General features: G+C 61.8%; 1 protein-coding gene across 1 annotated transcript in view; it reads right to left on the minus strand.

The window, feature by feature from the left end:
- Positions 1-260: 260 nt before the first annotated feature.
- DMBT1 (deleted in malignant brain tumors 1) overlaps positions 261-23,331 on the minus strand; it is a 94,251-nt gene continuing 71,180 nt past the window's right edge. Inside the window, 19 exon segments of the mRNA XM_036307632.1 lie at positions 261-555; positions 1,027-1,389; positions 2,580-3,013; positions 3,352-3,432; positions 5,618-5,712; positions 6,165-6,476; positions 8,088-8,126; positions 8,462-8,571; positions 8,715-8,802; positions 10,507-10,821; positions 13,923-14,234; positions 14,777-14,803; positions 14,959-15,017; positions 15,145-15,459; positions 15,880-16,033; positions 18,231-18,448; positions 18,682-18,913; positions 20,379-20,411; positions 21,427-21,744. Of these exon segments, the coding sequence (XP_036163525.1) occupies positions 261-555; positions 1,027-1,389; positions 2,580-3,013; positions 3,352-3,432; positions 5,618-5,712; positions 6,165-6,476; positions 8,088-8,126; positions 8,462-8,571; positions 8,715-8,802; positions 10,507-10,821; positions 13,923-14,234; positions 14,777-14,803; positions 14,959-15,017; positions 15,145-15,459; positions 15,880-16,033; positions 18,231-18,448; positions 18,682-18,913; positions 20,379-20,411; positions 21,427-21,744 (3,800 nt within the window).

Raw genomic sequence — 23,331 nt, forward strand, 5'->3', positions numbered from 1 at the left:
CCAGGGCCTCTGGACTCAGTGGAGGAGAGCACGCACTCACTGGCGGGGATGGCTGACACACGGCCACAGCGGCTGTGCTCACACCACTCCCCCGATGCTGAACAGTTTCAGACAACGATCAAGTGCTCGAGAGTGAAGAGTCAGAAAACGCAGGATCTGATTTACCAAACGCATCGCTTTACTGAAGAAGAGTACCAGTGGCTGCTAGTCCTCACAGGTTGTGGGGAGACCAGAGAAATCACGCCACGCCCTGGCTCCCCTCAGTTCCTCTGGATTTCCAGGGGCCCCAGCACCCGGAGACGCCCCGCCTGCTCCCCCGTGGCCACCACAGGGCCCGTGCCCCTCCGGCTCCGGCCCCGCCCAGCACAGCCCTGGGAGCAGCGGGAGGAGGGGTCGCCCGCTTTGCACACGGCGACCTCGCACCGCAGGTAGACCACCTCGTAACCAGGGAGGAAGCTGAAGGCATTGAACTTGAACTGGGCCGTGTTCCTCTGGTGAGAGGGGAGGCTGACATAGGTGTCATCTGCGACGCACCTGGGGGAAGGGCCCACACCAGGAGGTTAACGGAGAGCACAGGTGAGTCACTCTGGCTCCGCAATCAGGCTGGGACCCAGACCTCTGCATTCTAAATGGGGGTCTTCCCACCACCCCTTTCTCTGTTTTATGAAAAAATGTTTACAGCCCGGCTGGAGTGGCTCAGTGATTGAGCATCGACCTATGAACCAGGAGGTCCCGGTGCGATTCCCAGTCCAGGCACAGGCCCAGGTTTCGGGCTCCATCCCAGTGGGGGGCATGCAGGAGGCAGCTGACCAATGATTCTCTCTCATCATGGATGTCTCTCTTTCTCTCTCCCTCTCCCTTCCTCTCTGAAATCAATAAAAATATGTCTTTAAAAAGGGTCTATCATTTCAAACCATTGCGTGCTCGTGCTGCCATCATTGCCCAGGGGGTTGTTTCTGATCCGAAGGCCCCCTCCCCAGGAGCCGCGGGAATGCAGCCGCCCAGCCCAGCGGCCCCTCTCCTCACCCTTGCCGGATCAAGTCGTACTTGACAGTTGCAAAATCATGGGGATCTGGAGAAGCCACACAGGTGTCCACAGAGACCCTCAGGCTGGGGTCGGGGCTGTGGAGTGTCGCCTGCAGGAACACCTCCTCCCTCTGGCCAGCGTCCTCGGGCCCCGCACTCCCCACAGGCGGGGCCACGGGCAGCTGGAGGAACGCCGCGGACACCTCGTAGGCAGCGCCCCGCCTCGGCTCGTCAGCCCCAGGAACAAGTTCAACTGCCGACGGGCTGTCCACGGAGCAGGTGAACTTCAGCTGGGGCACCCGGTGCCTCACGGTGAGGTGGCCGGGGGCGCCCCACAGCCGGCCTCGGATGGAGTTGGAGTAGCTGAGGGAGCCGCGGCTTTCCTGGGAGGGCGGAGGAGAAGGAGGAGGCCCAGCCTGGGCATCTCGCTGGGAACACGTCACGTTAAGCGTATGAGAAAATGGCGCTGGGATTATACACTCGGCGCCTTTGGTGGTCTTGTCTCCTCCATGTCAGTGACAGTGTTTGTGACATAAGCAGGTGGTTAAGGACAATGAAGTAAACATAGGCATTTCATTGTACATAAATGTCCAAGGTATTTACTGTCTAGAATGGAAAACAGAGCCAGCTACTGGGTTAGAAACACAGCACACAGACAGACAGACAGACAGGTCCTCAGGCCTCCCCCAGCCCAGCACCATGGCTTGCATGTGGCAGGTGTGCACGAATCTATATACATAAAAGCCTAAGTGACTGTTACGATGGAACGACCGGAACAACTGGAACACCGGCCGGTCGCTATGACGTGCACTGACCACCAGGGGGCAGATGCTCAACGCAGGAGCTGTCCCCTGGTGGTCAGTGTGCTCCCACAGCCAACCTTCCTCGGCTGGCCAACCTCCCATGGCCCCCCCCCCCCCCCGGCCAGCTGGCCCCAATTGGCCCCGATTGGGACTGGGTGAGACAACAATCACCAGCCAGACTGAGGGACCCCAACCATGCACGAATTCGTGCACCCAGCCTCTAGCACTGAATAAAGAAGGGTGTTGTAAAAAATACTTTGGAGCTAAAGGAATTGCTCCCATCCACCCACCCCCCATCCAGCCATGCACCCACCCCCCCATCCAGCCACCCCCATCCATCCACCCACCCATCCACCTACCCATTCATCATCCACCCCCCCATCCATCCACCCCCATCCATCCATCCACCCACCCACCCATTCATCATCTACCCCCCATCCATCCATCCACACCCCACCCATCCACCTACCCATTCATCATCCACCCCCCCATCCATCCACCCCCCATCCATCCATCCACTCATCCACCCACCCATCCACCCACCCATTCATCATCCACCCCCCCATCCATCCACCCCCCACCCATCCACCCCCATCCATCCATCCACCCCCCCATCCACCTACCCCCCATCCATCCACACGCCATCCATCCACACGCCATCCATCCACTCCTCCATCCATCCACCCACCCACCCACCCACCAGCACTCGGCACCTGTTACTGTCGATTCCAAATTCAGTCTGGACCCCACAGTCCCCATTGGAAGGGAAGTCTCAGGTAAGTTGGGGAGCCATGGCAGGGCTCACGGAACTCAGGAATAAAGCCACCGCTCCTGCCTTCCCTGTTCCCACCAGGCGTGTAATAGGCGCTGACTTTTCCCAGCACAGAGGGCGCTGCCGGCCGTCTCACCTGTCGGGCGGTGCCGCAGTGGCCGTAGGGGACGCTGAAGATGAGGAAGGGCCCCGCGACGCGCGGGCGACACAGCTCGTCGTTCAGGTGGACGTCCCAGGAGGAGTAGCCCAGCCTCCGCAGGTAGCCGCGGTCCACCGTGACCCGGAAAAGGTGAGGCAAGCAGGACAGCTGGGCTGTGGGCAGGGGCGGCAGGAGCTCACACAGGGAGCCCGGTGCCCAGGGCGGGAGGCCAGGGCTGTGGGCAAAGTACCCACGTGCCCTGGGCTGGCTCAGCTCTCAGCACCCCCCGCTTTTGACTTGACTTTCCCGGACTTCATCTCCCCCTTTCCCAAAGTCACACCATGGGGAACCCAGCCCACAGCATGCGGCCCGCGGGGGAGTCGGGGCCTCTGAGGAGCTAAAGCTAAAGGACAGTTCGTTCCCCAGGACACACGTGGGCCTGAGCATCTGCGGCCGGAGAAGGAGCAGCAGCCGGGGGCGGGCAGGTGCCAAGGGGCTTCCTTCCCGGCCTCCCGACGCCCAGGGAATGGAGGGACACGCGAGGCCTCAGTGAGGCCCGGAGGCTGGTCCCCCCCGCCCCCCAGCCTCGGATCGGTTGGGGGGGAAGTTACCGTGGTCCCTGGGCGCAGCAGGGCGGGCTCCACCTGCGGAGGGAGAAGGAGGAGAGGCAGGTCAGGCGAGGCTGCAGCAGCCTGAGAGCAGGAACGGGGGTGAGAGCGGGAACGGGGGTGAGAGCGGGAACGGGGGTGAGAGCGGGAACGGGCGTGAGATGCGGGAACGGGGGTGAGAGCGGGAACGGGGTGAGAGCGGGGACGGGGAACGGGGGTGAGAGCGGGAACGGGGTGAGAGCGGGAACGGGCGTGAGAGCGGGGACCGGGGGTGAGAGCGGGAACGGGGGTGAGAGCGGGGAACGGGGGTGAGAGCGGGAACGGGGGTGAGAGCGGGAACGGGCGTGAGATGCGGGGAACAGGGGTGAGAGCGGGGAACGGGGGTGAGAGCGGGGAACGGGGGTGAGAGCGGGAACGGGGGTGAGAGCGGGAACGGGGGTGAGAGCGGGGACCGGGGGTGAGAGCGGGAACGGGGGTGAGAGCGGGGAACGGGGGTGAGAGCGGGAACGGGGGTGAGAGCGGGAACGGGCATGAGAGCGGGGACCGGGGGTGAGAGCGGGAACGGGCGTGAGAGCGGGAACGGGGGTGAGAGCGGGAACGGGGGTGAGAGCGGGAACGGGCGTGAGATGCGGGGAACAGGGTGAGAGCGGGAACGGGGGTGAGAGCGGGGAACGGGGGTGAGAGCGGGAACGGGGGTGAGAGCGGGAACGGGCGTGAGAGCGGGGACCGGGGGTGAGAGCGGGAACGGGGGTGAGAGCGGGGAACGGGGGTGAGAGCGGGGAACGGGGGTGAGAGCGGGAACGGGCGTGAGATGCGGGGAACGGGGGTGAGAGCGGGAACAGGGGTGAGAGCGGGGAACGGGGGTGAGAGCGGGAACGGGCGTGAGAGCGGGGACCGGGGGTGAGAGCGGGAACGGGCGTGAGAGCGGGAACGGGGGTGAGAGCGGGGAACGGGGGTGAGAGCGGGAACGGGCGTGAGAGCGGGAACGGGGGTGAGAGCGGGAACGGGGGTGAGAGCGGGAACAGGGGTGAGAGCGGGAACGGGGGTGAGGGCGGGGAACGGGGGTGAGGGTGGGGAACGGGCGCTGGACTAGCCGCTGGGGCCGCGTCCAAGGGCATGAGAGCGCTCGGGCGATGCCCAGGAAGGGGAGCCGAGGGGAGGGGCCCGCTGCGTGGAGCGCTGTGGAGGACACGGTGCCCTCGACACGAGGGTTTGCTGGAGCGAGAGAACGGCAATCGCGGGCTTTGCCGCTGAGAAACAGTCACATCTGGGCGCCGGGGTGTCCCTGCCCGGCCGTGGCCCACGCGGAACTCTGGCCCGGGAGCAGGAAGGGTGGGCGGGCAACGGCCAGCCCGGGGCCAGGGCCGGGCAGGAGTGTGGCCAGACTCCCCCAACCGCCTTGGGCACCCTCGGCCCCAGCCCCCGGTCCTGACGAGAGGCAACCCCTGGGGTAAATCCGAGAGTGGAGAAGGGAGGGCCGTTCACCGTGGCCCCGCAGCGGGGTGGGGGTGGGGGTGGGGGAGGCGGGGCTGGGACCGCGGGAGACACAAGAAAACGGCGAGGAAGGCTCTGAAGATGGAGCCCCCGGCCCAGGCCCACGGAGATCAGGGCTCCAGCAGGGGTCACGGTTGCCTCAAGGGGACCCCGACCTGTTTGATTTGGGCCCCGTTTCTCTGCAAAACCAGAGCAACGCCCACGTCAAGGTAAAGGCAACGGCGGCGCCTTCTCTACCTTGTTTGCCTAGAAAGTACCAGGGATGGAACCCGCCAGGTGAACTCGGCTGTTCACCAAACTTAGAACCCGTAACCCGAGACCCACGCGGGTAAACCCCGGGCGCACACAGGAGGCGCCACAGTGGCGGTCAGGGCCCAAGGCGGGTGTTGGGAGGTGACACAGAAATTGCAGGAAAGGATCGGATGATGAGAACTCAAGAGGAGCTAAGACATTGTAGGGCCTGGCTCCGGAGGGCGGGGCCTGGCTCCAGAGGGCGGGGCCTGGCTCCAGAGGGCGGGGCCTAGCTCCGGAGGGCGGGGCCTGGCTCCGGAGGGCGGGGCCTAGCTCCGGAGGGCGGGGCCTGGCTTTGAAGGGCGGGGCCTGGCTTTGGAGGGCGGGGCCTGGCTTTGGAGGGCGGGGCCTGGCTTTGGAGGGCGGGGCCTGGCTCCGGAGGGCGGGGCCTAGCTCCGGAGGGCGGGGCCTGGCTCCGGAGGGCGGGGCCCGGGAAGCGGGCAGCCAGGACTGCGCCCTGCCGCCTTGGCATCAGGAAAGGCACCTGGATAGACTGTCCGCCCAGCCGTCTGTCCTTAGTCACTTCCTCCGCGGCCTCTTGGCCTCTGCGCTCTGTTTCAGAACGAACCCTGCTCTGCACTGCAACCGGCAGACGCGGTTCAGAAACGCCAAGGCCGCCCGCAGCCTGGCGCTGGCTGAGGTCCACTGTGAACCAGGAGGCGGGGGCACAGGTCCGGGCTGCGGGCTCCATCCCCCAGGGGGGCGCAGGAGGCAGTGATCCAATCCGTGATTCCCTCTCATCATGGATGTTTCTCTCCCTCTCCCCTTCTCCCTCCCCGTCTCTGAAATGAGTAACAGTGTATTTTAAAGCCCCCTGAGCTGTAGGATGAAACAGTGCCAGCTGTGCTCTCCTATCCTAGAACCTGGCGCTCGGCCAGCCTGCTAGTCCCTGGGTGGCGAGTCCTGAGGTTCGGGCGCTTGGAGAGGAAAGAAGGGCAGAGCCTGGGAGGCCCCGGGCGGGGGAGGGGGCCGCGGAGGGTGCTGGGTGGTGGGGGCGGGGTGGGGGGGGAAGGGGGTCCCTCCCGCGGTACCTGCGCAGACCACGCCTGCGTCCTCGCGGTGCCGGCAGTGGTGCCGGGTCCAGCCGGCGTGCGCGCAGCTCCCCAGCGCGTCCTCGGCGCCCGCGCAGCGCACCCGGTCCAGCAGGATGGGCCCGGCGCCGGGGCCGAAGCGGGCGCGCCCCGGGGCGCTGAGCGCGCGGCCGCAGCCCAGGAGGCGGCACACGACGCGGGCGTTGCGGAGGCTCCAGCCGTCGTCGCACACGGTGCCCCACGCGCCCCGGTGCCAGACCTCCACGCGGCCCTCGCAGGGGTCGTGCCCGCCCACCAGGCGCAGGGTCCGGTCTGCGGGCGAGGGAGCCAGTGTCAGCGAGCAGGGTGCCCCCCCACCCCTGGGGGTCCCTTGCCGGGTACAATGGGAACCAGTCACCCTGCGCTCAGAGCCCGGTGTGTCCTTTCTCCCTCCTTCTCCCCCCCCCCTTCTCTCTGTGGATCTTTCACAAAAAGCAAACCCCCATGAACTGGACCCTCAGGCCCCGGCTGTGATGGCGCCTGCTTCTCCGGGTCCCAGAGCTCAGTCCACACAAGCAGCCAAACACCCGAAGGAAAGCAAACAGCGCGGGTTCAGCACCTTAGCTCCGGGGTGGGCCACCCTGGGAGCCGTGAGGAATGCGGAACCCGGGTCCACCTGGGGCCCCGTGTCCACGTCTCACTTTACCAAGTGCCCCGCCACTCAGGGCACGTGGGCGATGGGCATCGCTGGGCGGCTCCATGCTGGCCCCCCTCCCCCATCCCGCCCCTCCCTGTCCCCCCAGCTGCCTCTGTTCACAACTATAACCCTGACGGGCCCCTCTGCTGGGCCCTGGGAGCCGGGAGTGTTGGCTCTCCTGGGAGCTCGCTGGGCGCAGACAGCAGAGGAGCCAGCGTACCTGGCGGTGGGGGCTCTTGGCCTGAGGTGGGGGTTGTCTCTGCAAACAAAGAAGAACCAACTCAAACGCCCACAGTTGGCAGAACCCGGGGAGTGGTGGGCAGAAGCTGTCCCAGCCGGTTCTCCAGGCGCCAGAGTCTAGTGGGTGTTCGGGGGCCCTCGAGGTGGGTGAGGGCCCGCCCTCCCGCCGCCCTGGCACAGCTGTCCCAGGTCGGGCACCAGCCTGTCCGGATGAGCAGAGAGCGCCAGCGGCTGCACGCCCCTGGGAGGGAGGCTGGGCCTTCGCTTACGGTGGGTTACACCGTGGGCAACTCTTGGGTACAGCGTGGGCCACGCTGATGGACGCTCAGCTATGGCTGCCCGTCAGCTCTGCGATGGGGAGGCCCCGGCACAGGAACCACGACCCCTGCAAGGACCCCCGGCTGGGAGCAAGCCACCCCGAGTTCCTGCCCTGATGCCAGATAATCCAGTTCCTCCCGAAGGTCCCCCAAAGCCTCCTCCCAGCGCTGGACTCAGAGGAAGCGGAACCTTTCGTAGTTCAGCTCCAGGCCCAGATGAGCCACAAAACCAGCCACGGCTGCTGATGCCAGGACCAGCTGCCTGGAATAATGACCCCTGTCCCGGTGCCGCCACTCAATCAGGGGGACCCCGACCCCGAGAGGCCACACCTGGAAAGTTGCAGAACGTTCTATCGAGATCTTCCCCTGGGGCCTCCCTGACTTCTCCCCCTTAAAGCCCTCAGGACGAGGACCCAGTGCCCTCCCTCCCGCAGAACGTCCTCGCCTCTCCCTCCCCCGCCCCCCAGGCACCTTACCCACAGCTTCCTCGCCCCCCAGCTCCCAGGGCCCCTCCTTTGCCTCCGTCACTTGTTTGCTGAGCCCATTTCCCCTCGGAATCACTTCGACCCCCATGATCCCCCCAACCCATGTTCTCTCTAAAAATAGTTGGTACAAATGTCCGTTTGTCAAACAGAAAGAGGGAGAGTGGATCGTGTTTAACTGAAGAGATGGGACAGCAGGAAACCTTACCGGAGGGGGCCTCCGCGTCGGCGGCGGTGGACGGGGCGTCTGTGTGGACACAGGGAAGGGACACTCACACATGCGGGAAAGGACACTCCTGTGCCTTTTCTCCGATGTTGACTTTGTGGACAAAACAGCCACTAAGGCCGGCTGGTGGGGCTCAGGGGCTGAGTGTCCACCTGTGAACCAGGAGGTCGTGGTTCAATTCCGGTCAGGGCACAGGCCTGGGTTGTGGGCTCCACCCCCAGGAGGGGGCGTGCGGGAGGCAGCCCATCCAGGATTCTCTCTCATCACTGATGTTTCTCTCTCCCTCTCCCTTCCTCTCTGACATCAATCAGAGTCTATATTTTTTAAAATGGTCCCTCCGCAGACCATTCACTAACTGGAACATGAGTAGGAAGCTGGTCTCGTGGATTTGAACGTCGTGGTCATGGCGAGCGAGCCGTACCGGGTGGGGGTGGGAAGGTCCCGTGTGCGGAGCTGGTGGAGGCATCTGCAGAAAGAGGAGGGGGGGCTCACACTCCAGCCAGGGGACCCCGAGTTCTGTCTGTACTGAGTCTGCTGGGGACGCGCCCATGAGCAGCCCAGTATGACAGCGGAGCGGCAAGGAGGGCCCCTCAGGCAGACAGGGTTTACCTGGTGTGGAGGTCGGGGCCGTGGACACGGAAGCTGCAAGTGAACAGAAACACGATGACAATGAGACAGCCGTCCGGGCCCAGCGACTCTGCCAGATGCGGGAGGCGTAAGGCGGCTGTCCTGCTTCCCTGACAGGGTCCACACAGCCACCTCCACCCCCTCCACTGCCTCCTGGCCACCCCTCCACCCTCGGGGCTCCATTCCTCTTGCCCACCCTTGACCGCTGGCTTGAAGGTCGAGGGCAACACCATTGCTCCAAGTCTCCCCACCGTGTGTGGGTAACTGACCAGGACTCTGCAGACCTCAGAGCCAGGAGGTCACAGTTCGAATCCTGGTCCCGCACAGGCTGGGCTGCGGGTTTGATCCCCAGGAGGGGGCGTGCAGGAGGCAGCCGATCCAGGATTCTCTCTCATCATTGATGCGTTTCTCTCTCTCTCTCTCTCTCTCTCTCTCTCTCTCTCTCTCTCTCTCTCTCTTTCTCTCTCTCTCTCTCTCCCTTCCTCTCTGAAATCAATAAAAATACTTTTTTTAAAGCAAGAAAGAAAATAAAATTACCAGGCGGGGTGGTTATTCCTGAGGCTGATGCTGAAAGTGTCAAACAGAACAGAAATGAAAATAAGATAAAATCCAAACAAAACCCCCACCCACCAACAGGAAATGTAGCCGATACTTCTTTATCGAAACCATATTCCTCAGAGACACTACGGTTAGATAAAGGTGACTTCCGAGTGCGAATTAAGCATAAGAAAGGGCTCGTGGATGAGACTGGAACGGAGATCAGGGTGCACATGCCCAGGCTGTGGGCTCGATCCCCAGTGGGCGGCGCGCAGGAGGCAGCCGATCCGTGATTCTCTCTCATCATTGATGTTTCTCTCTCTCCCCCTTCTTCTCTGAAATCAATAAAAAAAGAGAGATATTTAAAACAAAACAAAACTCAGGGGCCATAAAGTGTGATGGAAACGTCCTCGCCCTTGTCTTCATCTCACCCATCGGAACCTCATCTCCACCGGCCCTCCAGGCGGGGTGGGGGTGGGAGGCGGCCCTGGGCTGCGGAGGGACCTGGAGGGGGTGGGAGCCGCAGATGTCAGCTCCACACGTTGCTTAGCAACAACAGGTGAGAACCCGGCTGTACCGGGTTCATTCAGCGTTTCCGAGCGGTTGCATAGCTGCTTCCGGCGGCAAGGAGCCCCCACGCTGGCCCTCGGGGAGGCTGCAGAGGCCTCAGGCAGCACGCTCTCCGCAGAAAACCTCCACGAGAAGGTGATGGGACTCGAACCCAGAAACGCTGCTCCCGGAACCCCAAACCTTCCCGGCAGGGGCGCAGCTCCCGGGTCCCCAGGTTTGTTTTTTAAATATATTTGTATTGATTTCAGAGAGGAAGGGAGAGGGAGCGAGAGATGAAACATCCATGATGAGAGAGAATCATGGACCGGCTGCCTCCTGCACACCCCACAACTCAGGCCTGTGCCCTGACTGGGAATCGAACCCTGACCTCCTGGTTCACAGGTCAACGCTCAACCACTGAGCCACACGGCCGGGCCCGTGTATGCGTTTGCTCCTGGGATCTGGGCCAGGGGACAGGCTGTGACACTGGGCACGCTCGAACTCCTGCGACCAGGTCCTGGGGTGCTAAGTCTGAGGGCTCCCGGGACAGGGACTGGCCGTGCTGACACTGGGAAAATTCTAGGCGAACGGGGCCCAGACGTTCCCTGACCTGGCCCGAGGCTTTCCCGCCTGGCGGACACGCCCTGCTGCCCGGAGGGAAGCGGTGCGGGGTGAGGGGTCTCCATACCTGCGCAGACGGCCCCGGCGTCCTCCTGGTGCCCGCAGTTGTGCACCGACAGGCCGAGGTGGTGGCAGCGCCCCAGGCTGGTCTCGCTGCCCGTGCACGACACGTCGTCCAGGAAGATGGGGCCGGAGCCGGCCCCAAACAGCCCGCTCCCCGGGGCCGCCAGGGCCGCCCCGCAGCCCAGCTGCCGGCACACCACCTGGGCGGCGGGCAGGCCCCACAGGTCGTCGCACACGGTCCCCCAGGCGCCGTCATGGTGGATCTCCACGCGGCCCTCGCACCGGCTCCGCCCGGCCGCCAGCCTCACCACGGGCAGATCTGCGGACAGGTTTCCGTTAGCGGTTCCTACCTGGCGCTCGCTGTCCGGGCAGCACGCAGCCCCGGGGACACCCTGGGCCTGACTCTCTTGTATCTGAGATTTGGCACAAACTACAACCTTCTCCTCACGGCCGCTCCTTTCCGGGAGCCCAGCCACGCGCTGGCTGCATAGGAGGCTCAGGCCCCTAACACCACTGCTTCGTCCTCTTTGGGTGCCATTTCTTAGGCTGTTTCTTCAAAAATTTAAAACGATTCAACCGAATGCCTGGGTCTCGGGCTTTGCATGTCTAAGCCAGGGCCCTTTTAGAACATGGTGAAATTCTTAGAATAAAATCAATTTCACTTTCCTTGAACTTAGACACTACAAGGCGTTTACTGGAAGAGGTTGGGGTGGGAACGGCCAGCAGAGGGAGAGGGTGAGGAAGTGGCCGGGTGACCCGATCCCTGGACCCAAGGCAGGTGGTCCTCAGATGCCGAGGCACAGAGGTCGGGGCGGTTCCGAGGGTCCCGTGAAGAAGGGCCCGTGTCTGCCCTGTGAGGGTCGGGGCCTTCCTGATGCTACGAGGGCGGGCGGACTTGAGTCTCCTTGGTGAGGAGAGACCACGCTGCACTGGCTGGCCGCTGGTGGGCACACGCCTGTTTCACGCAGCCCCGGGGTCACGGCAGTCATGTTGGCTACAGATGCCGGGACCGGCCTAAGAAACGCCATCAGAGAATGTAACGATGGACGGTACCTAGTGGGTGGGAACCCCGTGGCTGCTCCCCAGGAGCCGAAGAAACTGCACGGAGAAAAGAAAAACACGCGTCGGCACGTCCCAAACAAACCGCGAAACCTCATGCTCTTCTCAAAGGCCATCGAAACCACACGCGTGAGTTTGCCTTTAGTGACCTCAGAGAGAAAGGGAGGGAGAGGGAGAGAGAGAAGCATCAGTGATGAGAGAGCATCATGGATCGGCCGCCTCCTGCACACCCCACACTGGGGACCGAGCCCCCACCCTGGGCCTGTGCCCTGACCGGGAATCGAACCCTGACCTCCTGGTTCCTAGGTCGATGCTCAACCACTGAGCCACGTCAGGCCCACCTTCTTAATAACATTCGGGAAGATTCCATACTTTCCTGGTTACTTTTTAAAATTCTAATGGTGGTAAAATACACATCACACTTTCTCCCTCAGAAACGCCGGAGGTGTCCTGAGCCGAGACTCTGCCAAGGGAGGCCGTGGGCGAGAAGGCAAGCTCACCTGTCGGCGTGGGCACCTCTGTCGGCTCCGGAGAGGGTGCTGAGGATGGAGAGAAGACGGGAGAAGCAAGTCACACCGAGGTGCTGTCAGCGTGGGCGGCCCTGTGAGTCACCCACAGTTTCTGAGTTTAAATGGATCCCCCAAGTCCCTTCTCTGTGGGGACCTCCCTCCATCGCCTGAATGGCGTGTCCACCGCCGACTGACACAAGCTCAAGAAAGGCAAAGCGCGGTGGTGGACAGATATTCCTCAAAAACAGACGCACGCCAGCCCAGCTGATGGCTCAGTGGTTAGAGCATCGGCCTGCAGCCTGAAGGGTCATGGGTTCGATCCCTGGCCCTGTCAGGGCGCATGCAGGAGGCAACCAATCCATGTCTCTCTTACACTGTTTTTCTCTCTCTGTGTCCCTCCCCATTCCTTCCACTCTCTCTAAAAATCAATGGAAAAATATTCCCAGGTGAGGATCAACACCACCACCACCACCACCACCACCAGAGCCAGATTACTTTACAGTGTGGGAGGCGTGTGGGGGTGTGGGAGGCGGTGGGTATGGTGGGAGGCATGTGGGGGGTGTGGGAGGCAGTGGGTATGAGGTGGGAGGCAGGTGTGGGGTGTGGGAGGCGGTGGGTATGGTGGGAGGCGGTGGGTATGGTGGGAGGCGGGTGTGGGGTGTGGGAGGCAGAGGGTATGGTGGGAGGCGTGTGGGGGGTGTGGGAGGCGGTGGGTATGGTGGGAGGTGGGCGTGCGGTGTGGGAGGCAGTGGGTATGGGGTGGGAGGCGGGTGTGGGGTGTGGGAGGCGGTGGGTATGGTGGGAGGTGGGCGTGCGGTGTGGGAGGCAGTGGGTATGGGGTGGGAGGCGGGCGTGCGGTGTGGGAGGCGGTGGGTATGGTGGGAGGTGGGCGTGCGGTGTGGGAGGCAGTGGGTATGGGGTGTGAGGCATGTGGGGGTGTGGGAGGCGGTGGGTATGGGGTGGGAGGCAGGTGTGGGGTGTGGGAGGCGGTGGGTATGGTGGGAGGCGGGTGTGGGGTGTGGGAGGCAGAGGGTATGGTGGGAGGCGTGTGGGGGGTGTGGGAGGCGGTGGGTATGGTGGGAGGCGGGCGTGCGGTGTGGGAGGCAGTGGGTATGGGGTGGGAGGCGGGCGTGGGGTGTGGGAGGCGGTGGGTATGGGGTGGGAGGCGTGTGGGGGTGTGGGAGGCGGTGGGTATGGGGTGGGAGGCAGGTGTGGGGTGTGGGAGGCGGTGGGTATGGTGGGAGGCGGTGGGTATGGTGGGAGGCGGGTGTGGGGTGTGGGAGGCAGAGGGTATGGTGGGAGGCGTGTGGGGGGTGTGGGAGGCGGTGGGTATGGTGGGAGGCGGGCGTGCGGTGTGGGAGGCAGTGGGTATGGGGTGGGAGGCGGGCGTGGGGTGTGGGAGGCGGTGGGTATGGGGTGGGAGGCGTGTGGGGGTGTGGGAGGCGGTGGGTATGGTGGGAGGTGGGCGTGGGGTGTGGGAGGCGGTGGGTATGGTGGGAGGTGGGCGTGGGGTGTGGGAGGCGGTGGGTATGGTGGGAGGTGGGCGTGGGGTGTGGGAGGCGGTGGGTATGGGTGGGAGGCGTGTGGGGGTGTGGGAGGCGGTGGGTATGGGGTGGGAGGCGTGTGGGGGTGTGGGAGGCGGTGGGTATGGTGGGAGGTGGGCGTGGGGTGGGGGAGGCGGTGGGTATGGTGGGAGGCAGGTGTGGGGTGGGAGGCGGGTGTGCGGTGTTGGAGGCAGTCGGTATGGGGGGGTGGGGTCATGCAGGGACCCCTGTGCAGCTGAGGCTTGGGAAACTGGCCGAGGGACCGTCCAGGGGGAAGGCCCTGTCGCCTGGCTCCGAGCCAGGCTCACCCGCGCAGGTGACACCCGCGTCCTCCTGGTGCCCGCAGTTGTGGGAGAGCCAGTTGCTGTGCAGGCAGCGGCCCAGCCCGCCTTCCGTGCCCTCGCACTCCACGTCGTCCAGGGCGATGGGGCCGCGGCCTGGGCCGAAGTGCGCGCTCCCGGGGGCCGCCAGGGCCCGGCCGCAGCCCAGCTGCCGGCACACCACCCGGGCGTCGCGCAGGTCCCAGCCGTCGTCGCACACGGTGGCCCAGATGCCCAAGATGTGCAGCTCCACGCGGCCCTCGCACGGGTGGCTGCCGTTGGTCAGCCTGACGGCCGCCTCTGGGGACGGACAGCGGTCACTGCCGGGCGCCCCCCCCCCCCCCAATCCCAGCTGCAGCCCGGCTGGTGCCGCTCAGTGGTTGAGCTCTGACCTCGGAACCAGGAGGTCACGTTTCTTTTTTATAAATTTAATATATTTTATTGATTTTTTACAGAGAGGAAGGGAGAGGGATAGAGAGTTAGAAACATCGATGAGAGAGAAACATCGATCAGCTGCCTCCTGCACACCCCCTACTGGGGATGTGCCCGCAACCCAGGTACATGCCCTTGACCGGAATCGAACCTGGGACCCTTCAGTCCCCAGGTGGACGCTCTATCCACTGAGCCACACCGGTCAGGGCCAGGAGGTCACGTTTCGATTCCTGGTCTGGGCACATGCCCGGGTTGCAGCTCAATCCCTAGTCGGGGCCATGCAGGAGGCAACCGGTCAGTGAGTCCCTCTCCTCATGGATGTTTCTCTCTCTCCCTCTCCTTTCCTCTCTGAAATAAAACATACATTTTTAAATAAATAAACAGGAAAGAAAGAAAGAAAGCGGGGGTACCTGTATGGGGGCTGTCAGCAGTCGAGTCTGAAAATACACAGAGAAAAGTGGTACCATGAGCGAGGACTCGGCTCCAGAACATTCCCTCACAACACGTGGAACTACCGACCCTCGTGCTGTGCCTTCCTGGTGCCGAGGGGACGGAGCGGACTCCGGCTCTTTTAGGGTTTGGACGGTCACACCCACGTGCAGCCGGGGAGGCCGGGTGCAGCGCGTGGAGAGCTCGCCTGGGTTTCTGTTCCTGCTCCACAGCGTCCACAGCCGGACTGTCACGCATGGGCACGCGACCCCCCTCCCCCCAGCAGACATGCACGCGGGACCCCCCTGGCCCGGAGCTGCGTCCCCGAGGTCTGCGCCGGGACACCTACCGCTCCCGCTCTCGTTCTCCTCGCTCTCCTCGCTCTCCTCGCTCCTCGCTCTCCTCGCTCTCCTCGCTCTCCTCGCTCTCCTCACTCTGGCCCGGCTGCACGGCGCTCTCGGCTGGCTCCACAGCGCGGTACAGGGCGTAGAACCCCGTGCGGGTGACAGCCGCATCGCTTCTGAACACGAGGGTCAGGACATTGGAGGAAGAGAGGAAGGTGAGGGCCGCCCCGGCACAGAACCTGCCCATGGACAGCGAGGCCCTCTGCCGGCCGTCGAACACCTCGATGAAGTCGTAGGGGCACCCGAAGGCGTCCTCCAACCTGGGGGGGCAACGCGGAGTTAGCCCCCGGGACCCGCGGAAGTGTCTCAGATACAGTCGGGGTTGGCCCTGCGTCCAGCCAGAAACTGCCGTCCTCCCGGCCACCTCCTTCCAGCCCCCCACCCCGCTGGGGGACCTCACCCCTAAATAGCGCTGGAACCTGCGGTCCTGCCCTTCTCAGGGGGACCCCAGGCCAGTCAGCCTCTCATCATGCCCTGCTCGCTCCTTTTCAGCCCCCAGTCCCCCCACTCTCTGGCTCCCAGTCTCTCACCACGTCCCTCTCTGCCTCCCGGAGGCTCCAGGTGCTGAGGGAGGCCGGGTCCCTCTAACTGCCCAGAGCACCCCCCTGCCGCCCCAGCTCCAGGCGCTGAGGGAGGCCGGGTCCCTCTAACCGCCTGGAGGTGGAGGAAGCAGAGCTCACCGCAGCCTCGGGACGGTCAGCAACACGAGGAGCCCCTGAGCCACGCGGATCTCCCAGACGCACCGCACGTCCGTGGGGTAGTTGGCGGGGTACCAGGGGCTGGAGAAGGAGCCCACGGGGCCGGACATGTCTCCCCCACAGGAGCTGCTGCCTCCTGTGAAGTAGGACGGAGCCCACGGTGGCTCCCCAGGCCTGGGCTCTGCCTTTCCCAGGCGTGGGAGCCAGGATTCCTCCAGGCGCAACAGTGAGTTGCAAAATGGGAATGGACGGAGCTGGTACAGACAGAGCGGATTGTGTCCGGGAGGGAAGGAGGGAGGGAGGGGACCGAGGTATGAGGGGTTGGCAGGACCCTACAATGATTGCAGGGGAGACCGGAAATGGGATCGGATGTGTAGGTGGCAGGGCGGGGTGTCCAGTCCATCCTTTATCTGTGATCTCCCAGTTCCCTGCCGCGCAAGCCGGGGGACCCCAGCCCCTCTGTGAGGGTGCCAGCCCCCAGTTCCTCCCTCGCGGCAGCCGGACACAGGCGCCCTCTGTGGATGCATGACCAAAGGGACCCCGTCCTTCGAAGGGGATGCTTCCGCTGAAAGGGAGTTATTACCTGGTGGCGTAGAAGCTTGAGGAAACACAGCTGCAAAAACCAAAGCCAGAGGCAATCAGGAGAGCTGAGCATCCTCCCTGCAGCTCAGCACCCTCCCAGCTCAGCCTCCTCCCTCCCAGCTCAGCCTCCTCCCAGCTCAGCCTCCTCCCTCCCAGCTCAGCCTCCTCCCTCCCAGCTCAGCCTCCTCCCTCCCAGCTCAGCCTCCTCCCAGCTCAGCCTCCTCCCTCCCAGCTCAGCCTCCTCCCTCCCAGCTCAGCCTCCTCCCTCCCAGCTCAGCCTCCTCCCAGCTCAGCCTCCTCCCTCCCAGCTCAGCCTCCTCCCTCCCAGCTCAGCCTCCTCCCAGCCATGGATGCTGAAGCCCAGCCAAATGCTCCCGCCCTTCCCCCCTCTGCTGCCCAGAGGGGAGCGTCTGGGATGTCATTTTTCTGGGAAACGTCGCTCTTAGCTGGTTGGCCGAGCCACCGGCACTCCCCCGTGGCTGCCCCTGGGGACCCGTGGGTGGTATCGAAGCCATAACAGAACTGGTGACTGGGTGTGGCCCCTGAGATGCTGTCGGGACTGGTCCAGGGTGCGGTCTGGACACTGGGGATTTTAACAGTTCCCTGGGCTGGCCTAGCATCTGGGTCACTACCCCCCGGTGTCCAGGTCAGGACCCAGGTCAGACTCCCGATTCGCTTCCAGGAAGGTGCCCGACCCACCTGGGGATGTGGGAGTCCCGTCCGGAGCCAAGTCCCCAGCACCTGCACGTGGAGAAAAGGTAAACTCAGGAGCCCACACTACATCCTATGAAGATAAAGAAGGGGTGACTTCGCCCGGCCGGGGGCTCAGTGGTTGAGCACCGACCTACGAGCCAGGAGGTCAGGGTTCGATTCCTGGTCAGGGAAGGCCGTGGGGTGGCGCGGAGAGAAGCGGATTCTTAGGAAGGCGGGCTTCAGGGTCAGCACCCTGGACAGCTCCCGCCCAGCACCCTGGACAGCTCCCGCCCAGCACCCTGGACAGCTCCCGCCCAGCACCCTGGACAGCTCCCGCCCAGCCGGCGGACAGTGAGGGTGCGGGGACAGCACCTCCAGCCCCCGCTGCTCAGGGAGGAGGCGCAGCCGCCTTCACACACAGGCTGTGCATCGTCCTCTCGCTTCACCTGCCCAGCTGGCACTCTTAGTGGGAAAGACAGCGGCTGCAGGGCAGAGCCCTGGGACGAAGGCTGAGGGCCAACACTGAACCCAGGCCCGGCTGGTGTGGCTCAGTGGTTGAGTGTTGACCTAGGAACCGGGAGGTCACGGCCTGACTCCTGGTCAGGGCACAGGCCCGGGTTGCGGGCTCGATCCCCAGTAGGAGGCGTGCAGGAGGCAGCCGATCCATGGTTCTCTCTCGTCATTCATGTTTCTCTCTCTCTCCCTCTCCCTTCCGCTCTGAAGTCAATAAATAAATATTTTAAAAATTCCTTTAATTCTTAAAAAACAAAACTGCATCCCAGGCATCTGCTGATAGGGAAGTCCCTCCAATTAGAAAACTGTTCTGTCTTTTTTTTTTTTAAATCCTCACCTGAGGATATTTCTCCCATTGATTTCTAGACAGAGTGGAAGGGAGGGGGAGAGGCAGAGAGAGAAACATCGATTGGTTGCCTCCTGCAGGGGCTGGGGATGGAGTCTGCAACCGGGGTTCGTGCCCTTGAACCCCTTGACTAGAATCAATCCCTGAGCCAAAACGGCCAGGGCTGTCCTGTCTTTTCAGAACTACCGGGGCCTCCTACCTGGCTCGCCCTCATCCGGCGGAATCACGTCGAACAGAGCGTAGAAGCCGGAGTTGGTGACCACGAAGTCGCTCTGGAAGACCACGGTCATGGTGTCGGAGGAGGAGAAGACCAGCAGAGCTCCCGGGGCACAGAACCGGCCCAGGGAGAGTGAGGCGATCCTGGGCCCATCGAAGATCTCCACCGAGTCGAAGGGGCACCCCGGGATGTCTTCCAGGCTGGGGTGGGGGCAAAGCGGAGAGTTGGCACCTTGCTGGGGCCGCCCTGACCGAAAAGCGCACACGGCAGGACAGTCCCGGATTCCACGTCTGGTCATGGTTTACATTGCGCACGGACATGTGGCACAGCGACTCCCTTTCTCAGATGTGACCAGCACTTTGTTCCCTTTGAGGAACGAGTGAGGCTGGTGGTTCCGACTGGGTCACAGGCGTGCTCAAGGCTGTGTCCTTACCTCAGGCTCGGAATCAGGAGTTTGATGTGGGATTTTTTATCCACGTGGATCTCCCAGACGCACTGGGTGTCGGTTGGGTAGTTTTCCGGGTACCGGGGGCTGGAAAACGAGCCGGGGAGCCTGGTCAGCACCCCTCCACAGGAGCCACTTCCTCCTGCAACAACAGGGGGCACCTGCGTGACCGCAATGACCCGGCCCCACACCCGGTGGGTGCCGTGGGCAGCAGTGCCCCCTGGTGGGCACACACGAGGCCGTCTGCGCAGACCTTCAGCCTAAAGGCCTCCTGGGAAGGAGCGTCCTTTCGGTCTCATTCTGATGAGTGAGATGGAGTTTCCATTTCAAGGTAAACGAGCGATTACCTGTTATGTGATCCTGAGACGCCGTGGGACCCCCTAGAAGGAAAACAAGGGGTGATAACTGTGATGGACTGACGGCTCCTCTCGCCCCACACAGGCTCCTCCATCCGTGACCCATGAAGTGAGAGAACCACAGACGAACGTACATTTGCCTGTCTGTGCCCTTGACCCTCACCCGGGCCCTTTAACAGACAGCCCGACCCCTCAGTCACAACATGAAGCCGCGTCCCCAGGAGCGCCCGGAACACGCCAGTGACAGGTGACCTGTGTGTGTTGTCTGAGACTCTGTGGGCACAGAGCAAAGAGCAGGAGACGGAGCTCGACCCTTCCAGCTCCGCTGCTCGGGCAGCCTCCGGTCGCCCCAGTCCTCAGCCGGGAAGAGGAGTGAACTCACTCAGGCAGGCCCGGCAGGATGCCTGCGGCCCAGCGGCCCCGACTGTCCTTGCTGTGAAGTGAAGTGCCTCTTCATTCACCTCCAGCGGCCCCTCAGGATTCACACCGCAAGTGCGGGCCTGGCTTTTCCCACCTTTGTGTGTGTGTTTCAAATGTTGACTATATAACATGTGGATGGTTTATTTTTTACTTTTTTAATTTATTTCAGAGAGGAAGGAAAAGGGAGAGAGAGATAGAAACATCAACGATGAGAAAGAATCATGAATCGGCTGCCTCCTGCACGCTCTCTACTGGGGATCAAGCGCACAACCCAGGCCTGTGCCCTGACACTCAGCCGCTAAGCCACACCGGCCGGGCTAAACTTTGGTTTTTATTACACACGAATATCATTCAATCAGTAAGTTATAAGGTCTTTGAAAACAGGCGGAAGTCACAAGGTCCCCAAGACCATGAACGTAGGGGCCAGGCTGGTTCCACCATTAAATTCCTGAGTGATCTCAGGAAAGGTACTTAACCTTTCTGAGCCTCAAACTTCTCTTCTGTGAAATACAATAGCAGATCCCTTTTTGCAGGATTGTCCTGGGGGCAACCAGTAATCTGAGCAAAACGTTGCCCCCTCTCTGCTCCGGTTTTGTCTGGTCTTTGTGTAGCCGGGGCCGATGGGCAGTGTGGTCAATGAGATTGGTGCCCAAGAGAGCAACAGCTTGAGTTCAAATCCACTGGCGAGTCCTGGATATATTACTAACTTCCTTGTCTCAATGTACCTATCTGAAAAATGGGAATAATCAAAGTCCTTACCTCAAGGCTTGTTGTGGGGATTAAATGAGTTATAAATGCAAAGAGCTCAGAACAGTGTGTGGTTCTCAACATTCATCCATATTTGATATTATTATTATTATTATTATCATTATTATAAAAGTTGCTTGGACTAGAAAGACATGGACATACCTGGAGGTGTGGGAGGAGACAGGTCTTCTGCATCTAGGAGCATAATGAGAAGAGGTCTCACTCATTAGTGAATCCGAAGCGTGGAGGACATGGGGTACGGGCATGGGTGGAGGACAAAGGGGAAGGGACCATGGTCTTTCAGAGACCAGAGCACTAGACCTGCCCCTGGGCCAGTCCAGGCCTCCTCTGGCAGGGTCCTTGGTCTCAGGGGGCAGGGGACTCAGGGTTGGATTGCCTGTCCCCTCTAATCCTGAATCACCTGGGATATGTGTTAAAATGCAGACTCCAGAGCCCCTTCTCAAACCGAGTTAGTCATCACCTCCAGGGTCAGGATCCTGCATCCTGCATTGCCATGCCCCGGGTGGGGAAGGTGCACATGAATATTTGAGACCCCCCCCCCCCAATGCCATCTATAGCTGCCCTTGGGAGGGTGTGTGTCTGAGCCCAGGGCCAGGGAGAAGCTCGAGGATTGTGTGATGAAAGAATGAGCATATGGATGAAGGGATGGAGGGAGGGGGTGGAGGGATGGAGGGATGGAGGGATGGATGGAAGGATGGAGGGAGGGAGGGATGGACAAATGGATGGACAGAGGGATGGAGGGATGGAGGGATGGATGAAGGGATGGAGGGAGGGGGTGAAGGGGTGGAGGGATGGAAGGATGGATGGAAGGATGGAGGGAGGGATGGACAAATGGATGGACAGAGGGATGGAAGGAGGGAGGGATGGATGGATGGATGTATGGATGGATAGAAGGATGGATGGATGGATGGATGGATGGAGGGAGGGAGGGATGGAGGGATGGAGGGATGGATGGAAGGATGGAGGGAGGGAGGGATGGACAAATGGATGGACGGAGGGATGGAGGGAGGGAGGGATGGATGGATGGATGGATAGAAGGATGGATGAAAGGATGGATGGATGGATGGATGGAAGGAAGGATGGATGGATGGAGGGATGGAGGGATGGATGACATTCCATCTGGGATGCATGGTTTCACATGCCTTCACCCACAACACCTGAAAGGATTATCTGAGAGGGGAGGGGCTACCAGAGCAGGTGACGCCGGCATCCTCACGGTGGCCACAGTTGTGCTCCGCCCAGCCCGAGTGCACGCATTGGCCCAGGTGGCGCTCCGCCCCTGAGCACTGGACGTTGTCCAGGAGGATCTCCCCAGAGCCCGGGCCGAAGTGGGCCTTCCCCAGGGCAGCGATGGCCCTGCCGCAGCCCAACTGCCGGCACACAACCGCAGCCTCGTTCAGGTCCCACAGGTCGTCGCACACGGTGCCCCAGGCCCCCTGGCGGAGGACCTCCACACGCCCCGAGCATGGGCCGGAGCCACCTGCCAGCCGCAGCTCCGGCCAGTCCCCTGTGGACAGAGACCTCATGATGACTGCCGTCGGGGATGCTGCACACTCCCCACGAGCTGGTTGGGCTCCCGGCCCTGCACCATCAGGGATGGAGAACTTGGCAAGCGGTCAGTCAACTGGTCAACCTCCCGGGTTTGACAAATCATTAGGATTGTCAAATGCCATTTAGCCCAGCCCGGCCAGCATGGCTCAGTAACTGAGCACTGACCTATGAACCCGGAGGTCACAGTTCCATTCCTTGTTGGGGCACAGGCCCGGGTTGCGGGCTCGATCCCCAGTGTGGGGCGTGCAGGAGGCAGCCGATCCATGATTCCCTCTCATCATTGATGTTTCTATCTCTCTCTCCCTCTCCCTTCTCTCTGAAATCAATAAAAACATATTTTAAAACTGTCCATTAACTGAATAATTATTGGGCCACTCTGGGCAAATGCAGAAGAACATGAATAATGTACACAGTGATCTGTGGTTTTTTGAGGTGCTGTGTGTGCGCGTGCATGTGCGTGTGTGCGTGTGTTCATGCGTGCGTGTGTGTGTGTGCACGTGTGTGCGTGTGTTCACCTTTGTAGTAACTCAGGAAGAACATCAGTTTACCAACTTTATCTATGAGGAAACTGGTAGTTGAGGCCAAGTGGCTCCCCCCCCATCTCACGCCTGGTGAGTAATAGCTCTAAACGCAGGTCTAATTCCAAAGGTCACTGCTTTTCTTTCTTCTCTGCTGCTCTAGCTCCCTGCCTCCAGGGTGTCTGATGCTCTGCTCCCTTAAAATGTCACTAGTGACGTGGAGGTGCGTCAACTATGACCACACGTGGCCACAGAAAGGGAAGATAGGGTCCCACTAGAAGGCCGTGGAACCTGCTCAGGGTTTGAAGACTTCGAAAGGCTCTGAATAAATGACCTCTGCTCCCCCTGGATGCGAGAGCCCAATGTGGCCAGGGGTTTTGAACGGCCCTGCAGAGTTTGAAAACAGTCACCTGGCTCATTTGCAAACAGACGAACCACGTGCAGTTGGTCCAGTTTCTGCCCAGGAAGCAGGTACACAGGCGGGTACTGGGAGGAAAGGCACCTGGTCACGGGTGGGTGCACTCAGGGCTTACCTGGCCTTGCTGTCACCATCGTGGGTGTTGCTGCTGGGATGGCTGTGGATACAAGAAAACCTCCTTAAATAAAAAGGGAGGACGTGGACGAGATAAGAAGCAGCATTCTGAGATAGCTCTCCATGCCAGATGCTGGCAGAGTCACTCTCCCTGTCTTTTCTACAAGAAGTGACCTCCACCCAGCCGGCCTGGCTCAGTGGGTGAGTGTCCACCTATGAACCAGGAGGTCAGGGTTCGATTCCTGGTCAGGGCACATGCCTGGATTGTGGGCTCAGTCCCCAGTGTGGGGCATGCAGGGGGCAGCCAATTGGTGACTCTCTCTCATTATTGATGTTTCTCTCTCTCCCCCTCTCCCTTCCTCTCTGAAATCAATAATAAATATATTTTTAAAAAAGAAGTAACCTCTGAGATCAGACTTTATTTACATGGGGGTCTTGATGTTTCTCAGATGTGTGGGATCCAACAGAAGTAATCCTCCCTTTTCCTGCCCCG

Source organism: Myotis myotis, unplaced genomic scaffold (assembly GCF_014108235.1).
Source record: "Myotis myotis isolate mMyoMyo1 unplaced genomic scaffold, mMyoMyo1.p scaffold_m19_p_49, whole genome shotgun sequence".
NCBI classification, from domain to species: domain Eukaryota; kingdom Metazoa; phylum Chordata; class Mammalia; order Chiroptera; family Vespertilionidae; genus Myotis; species Myotis myotis.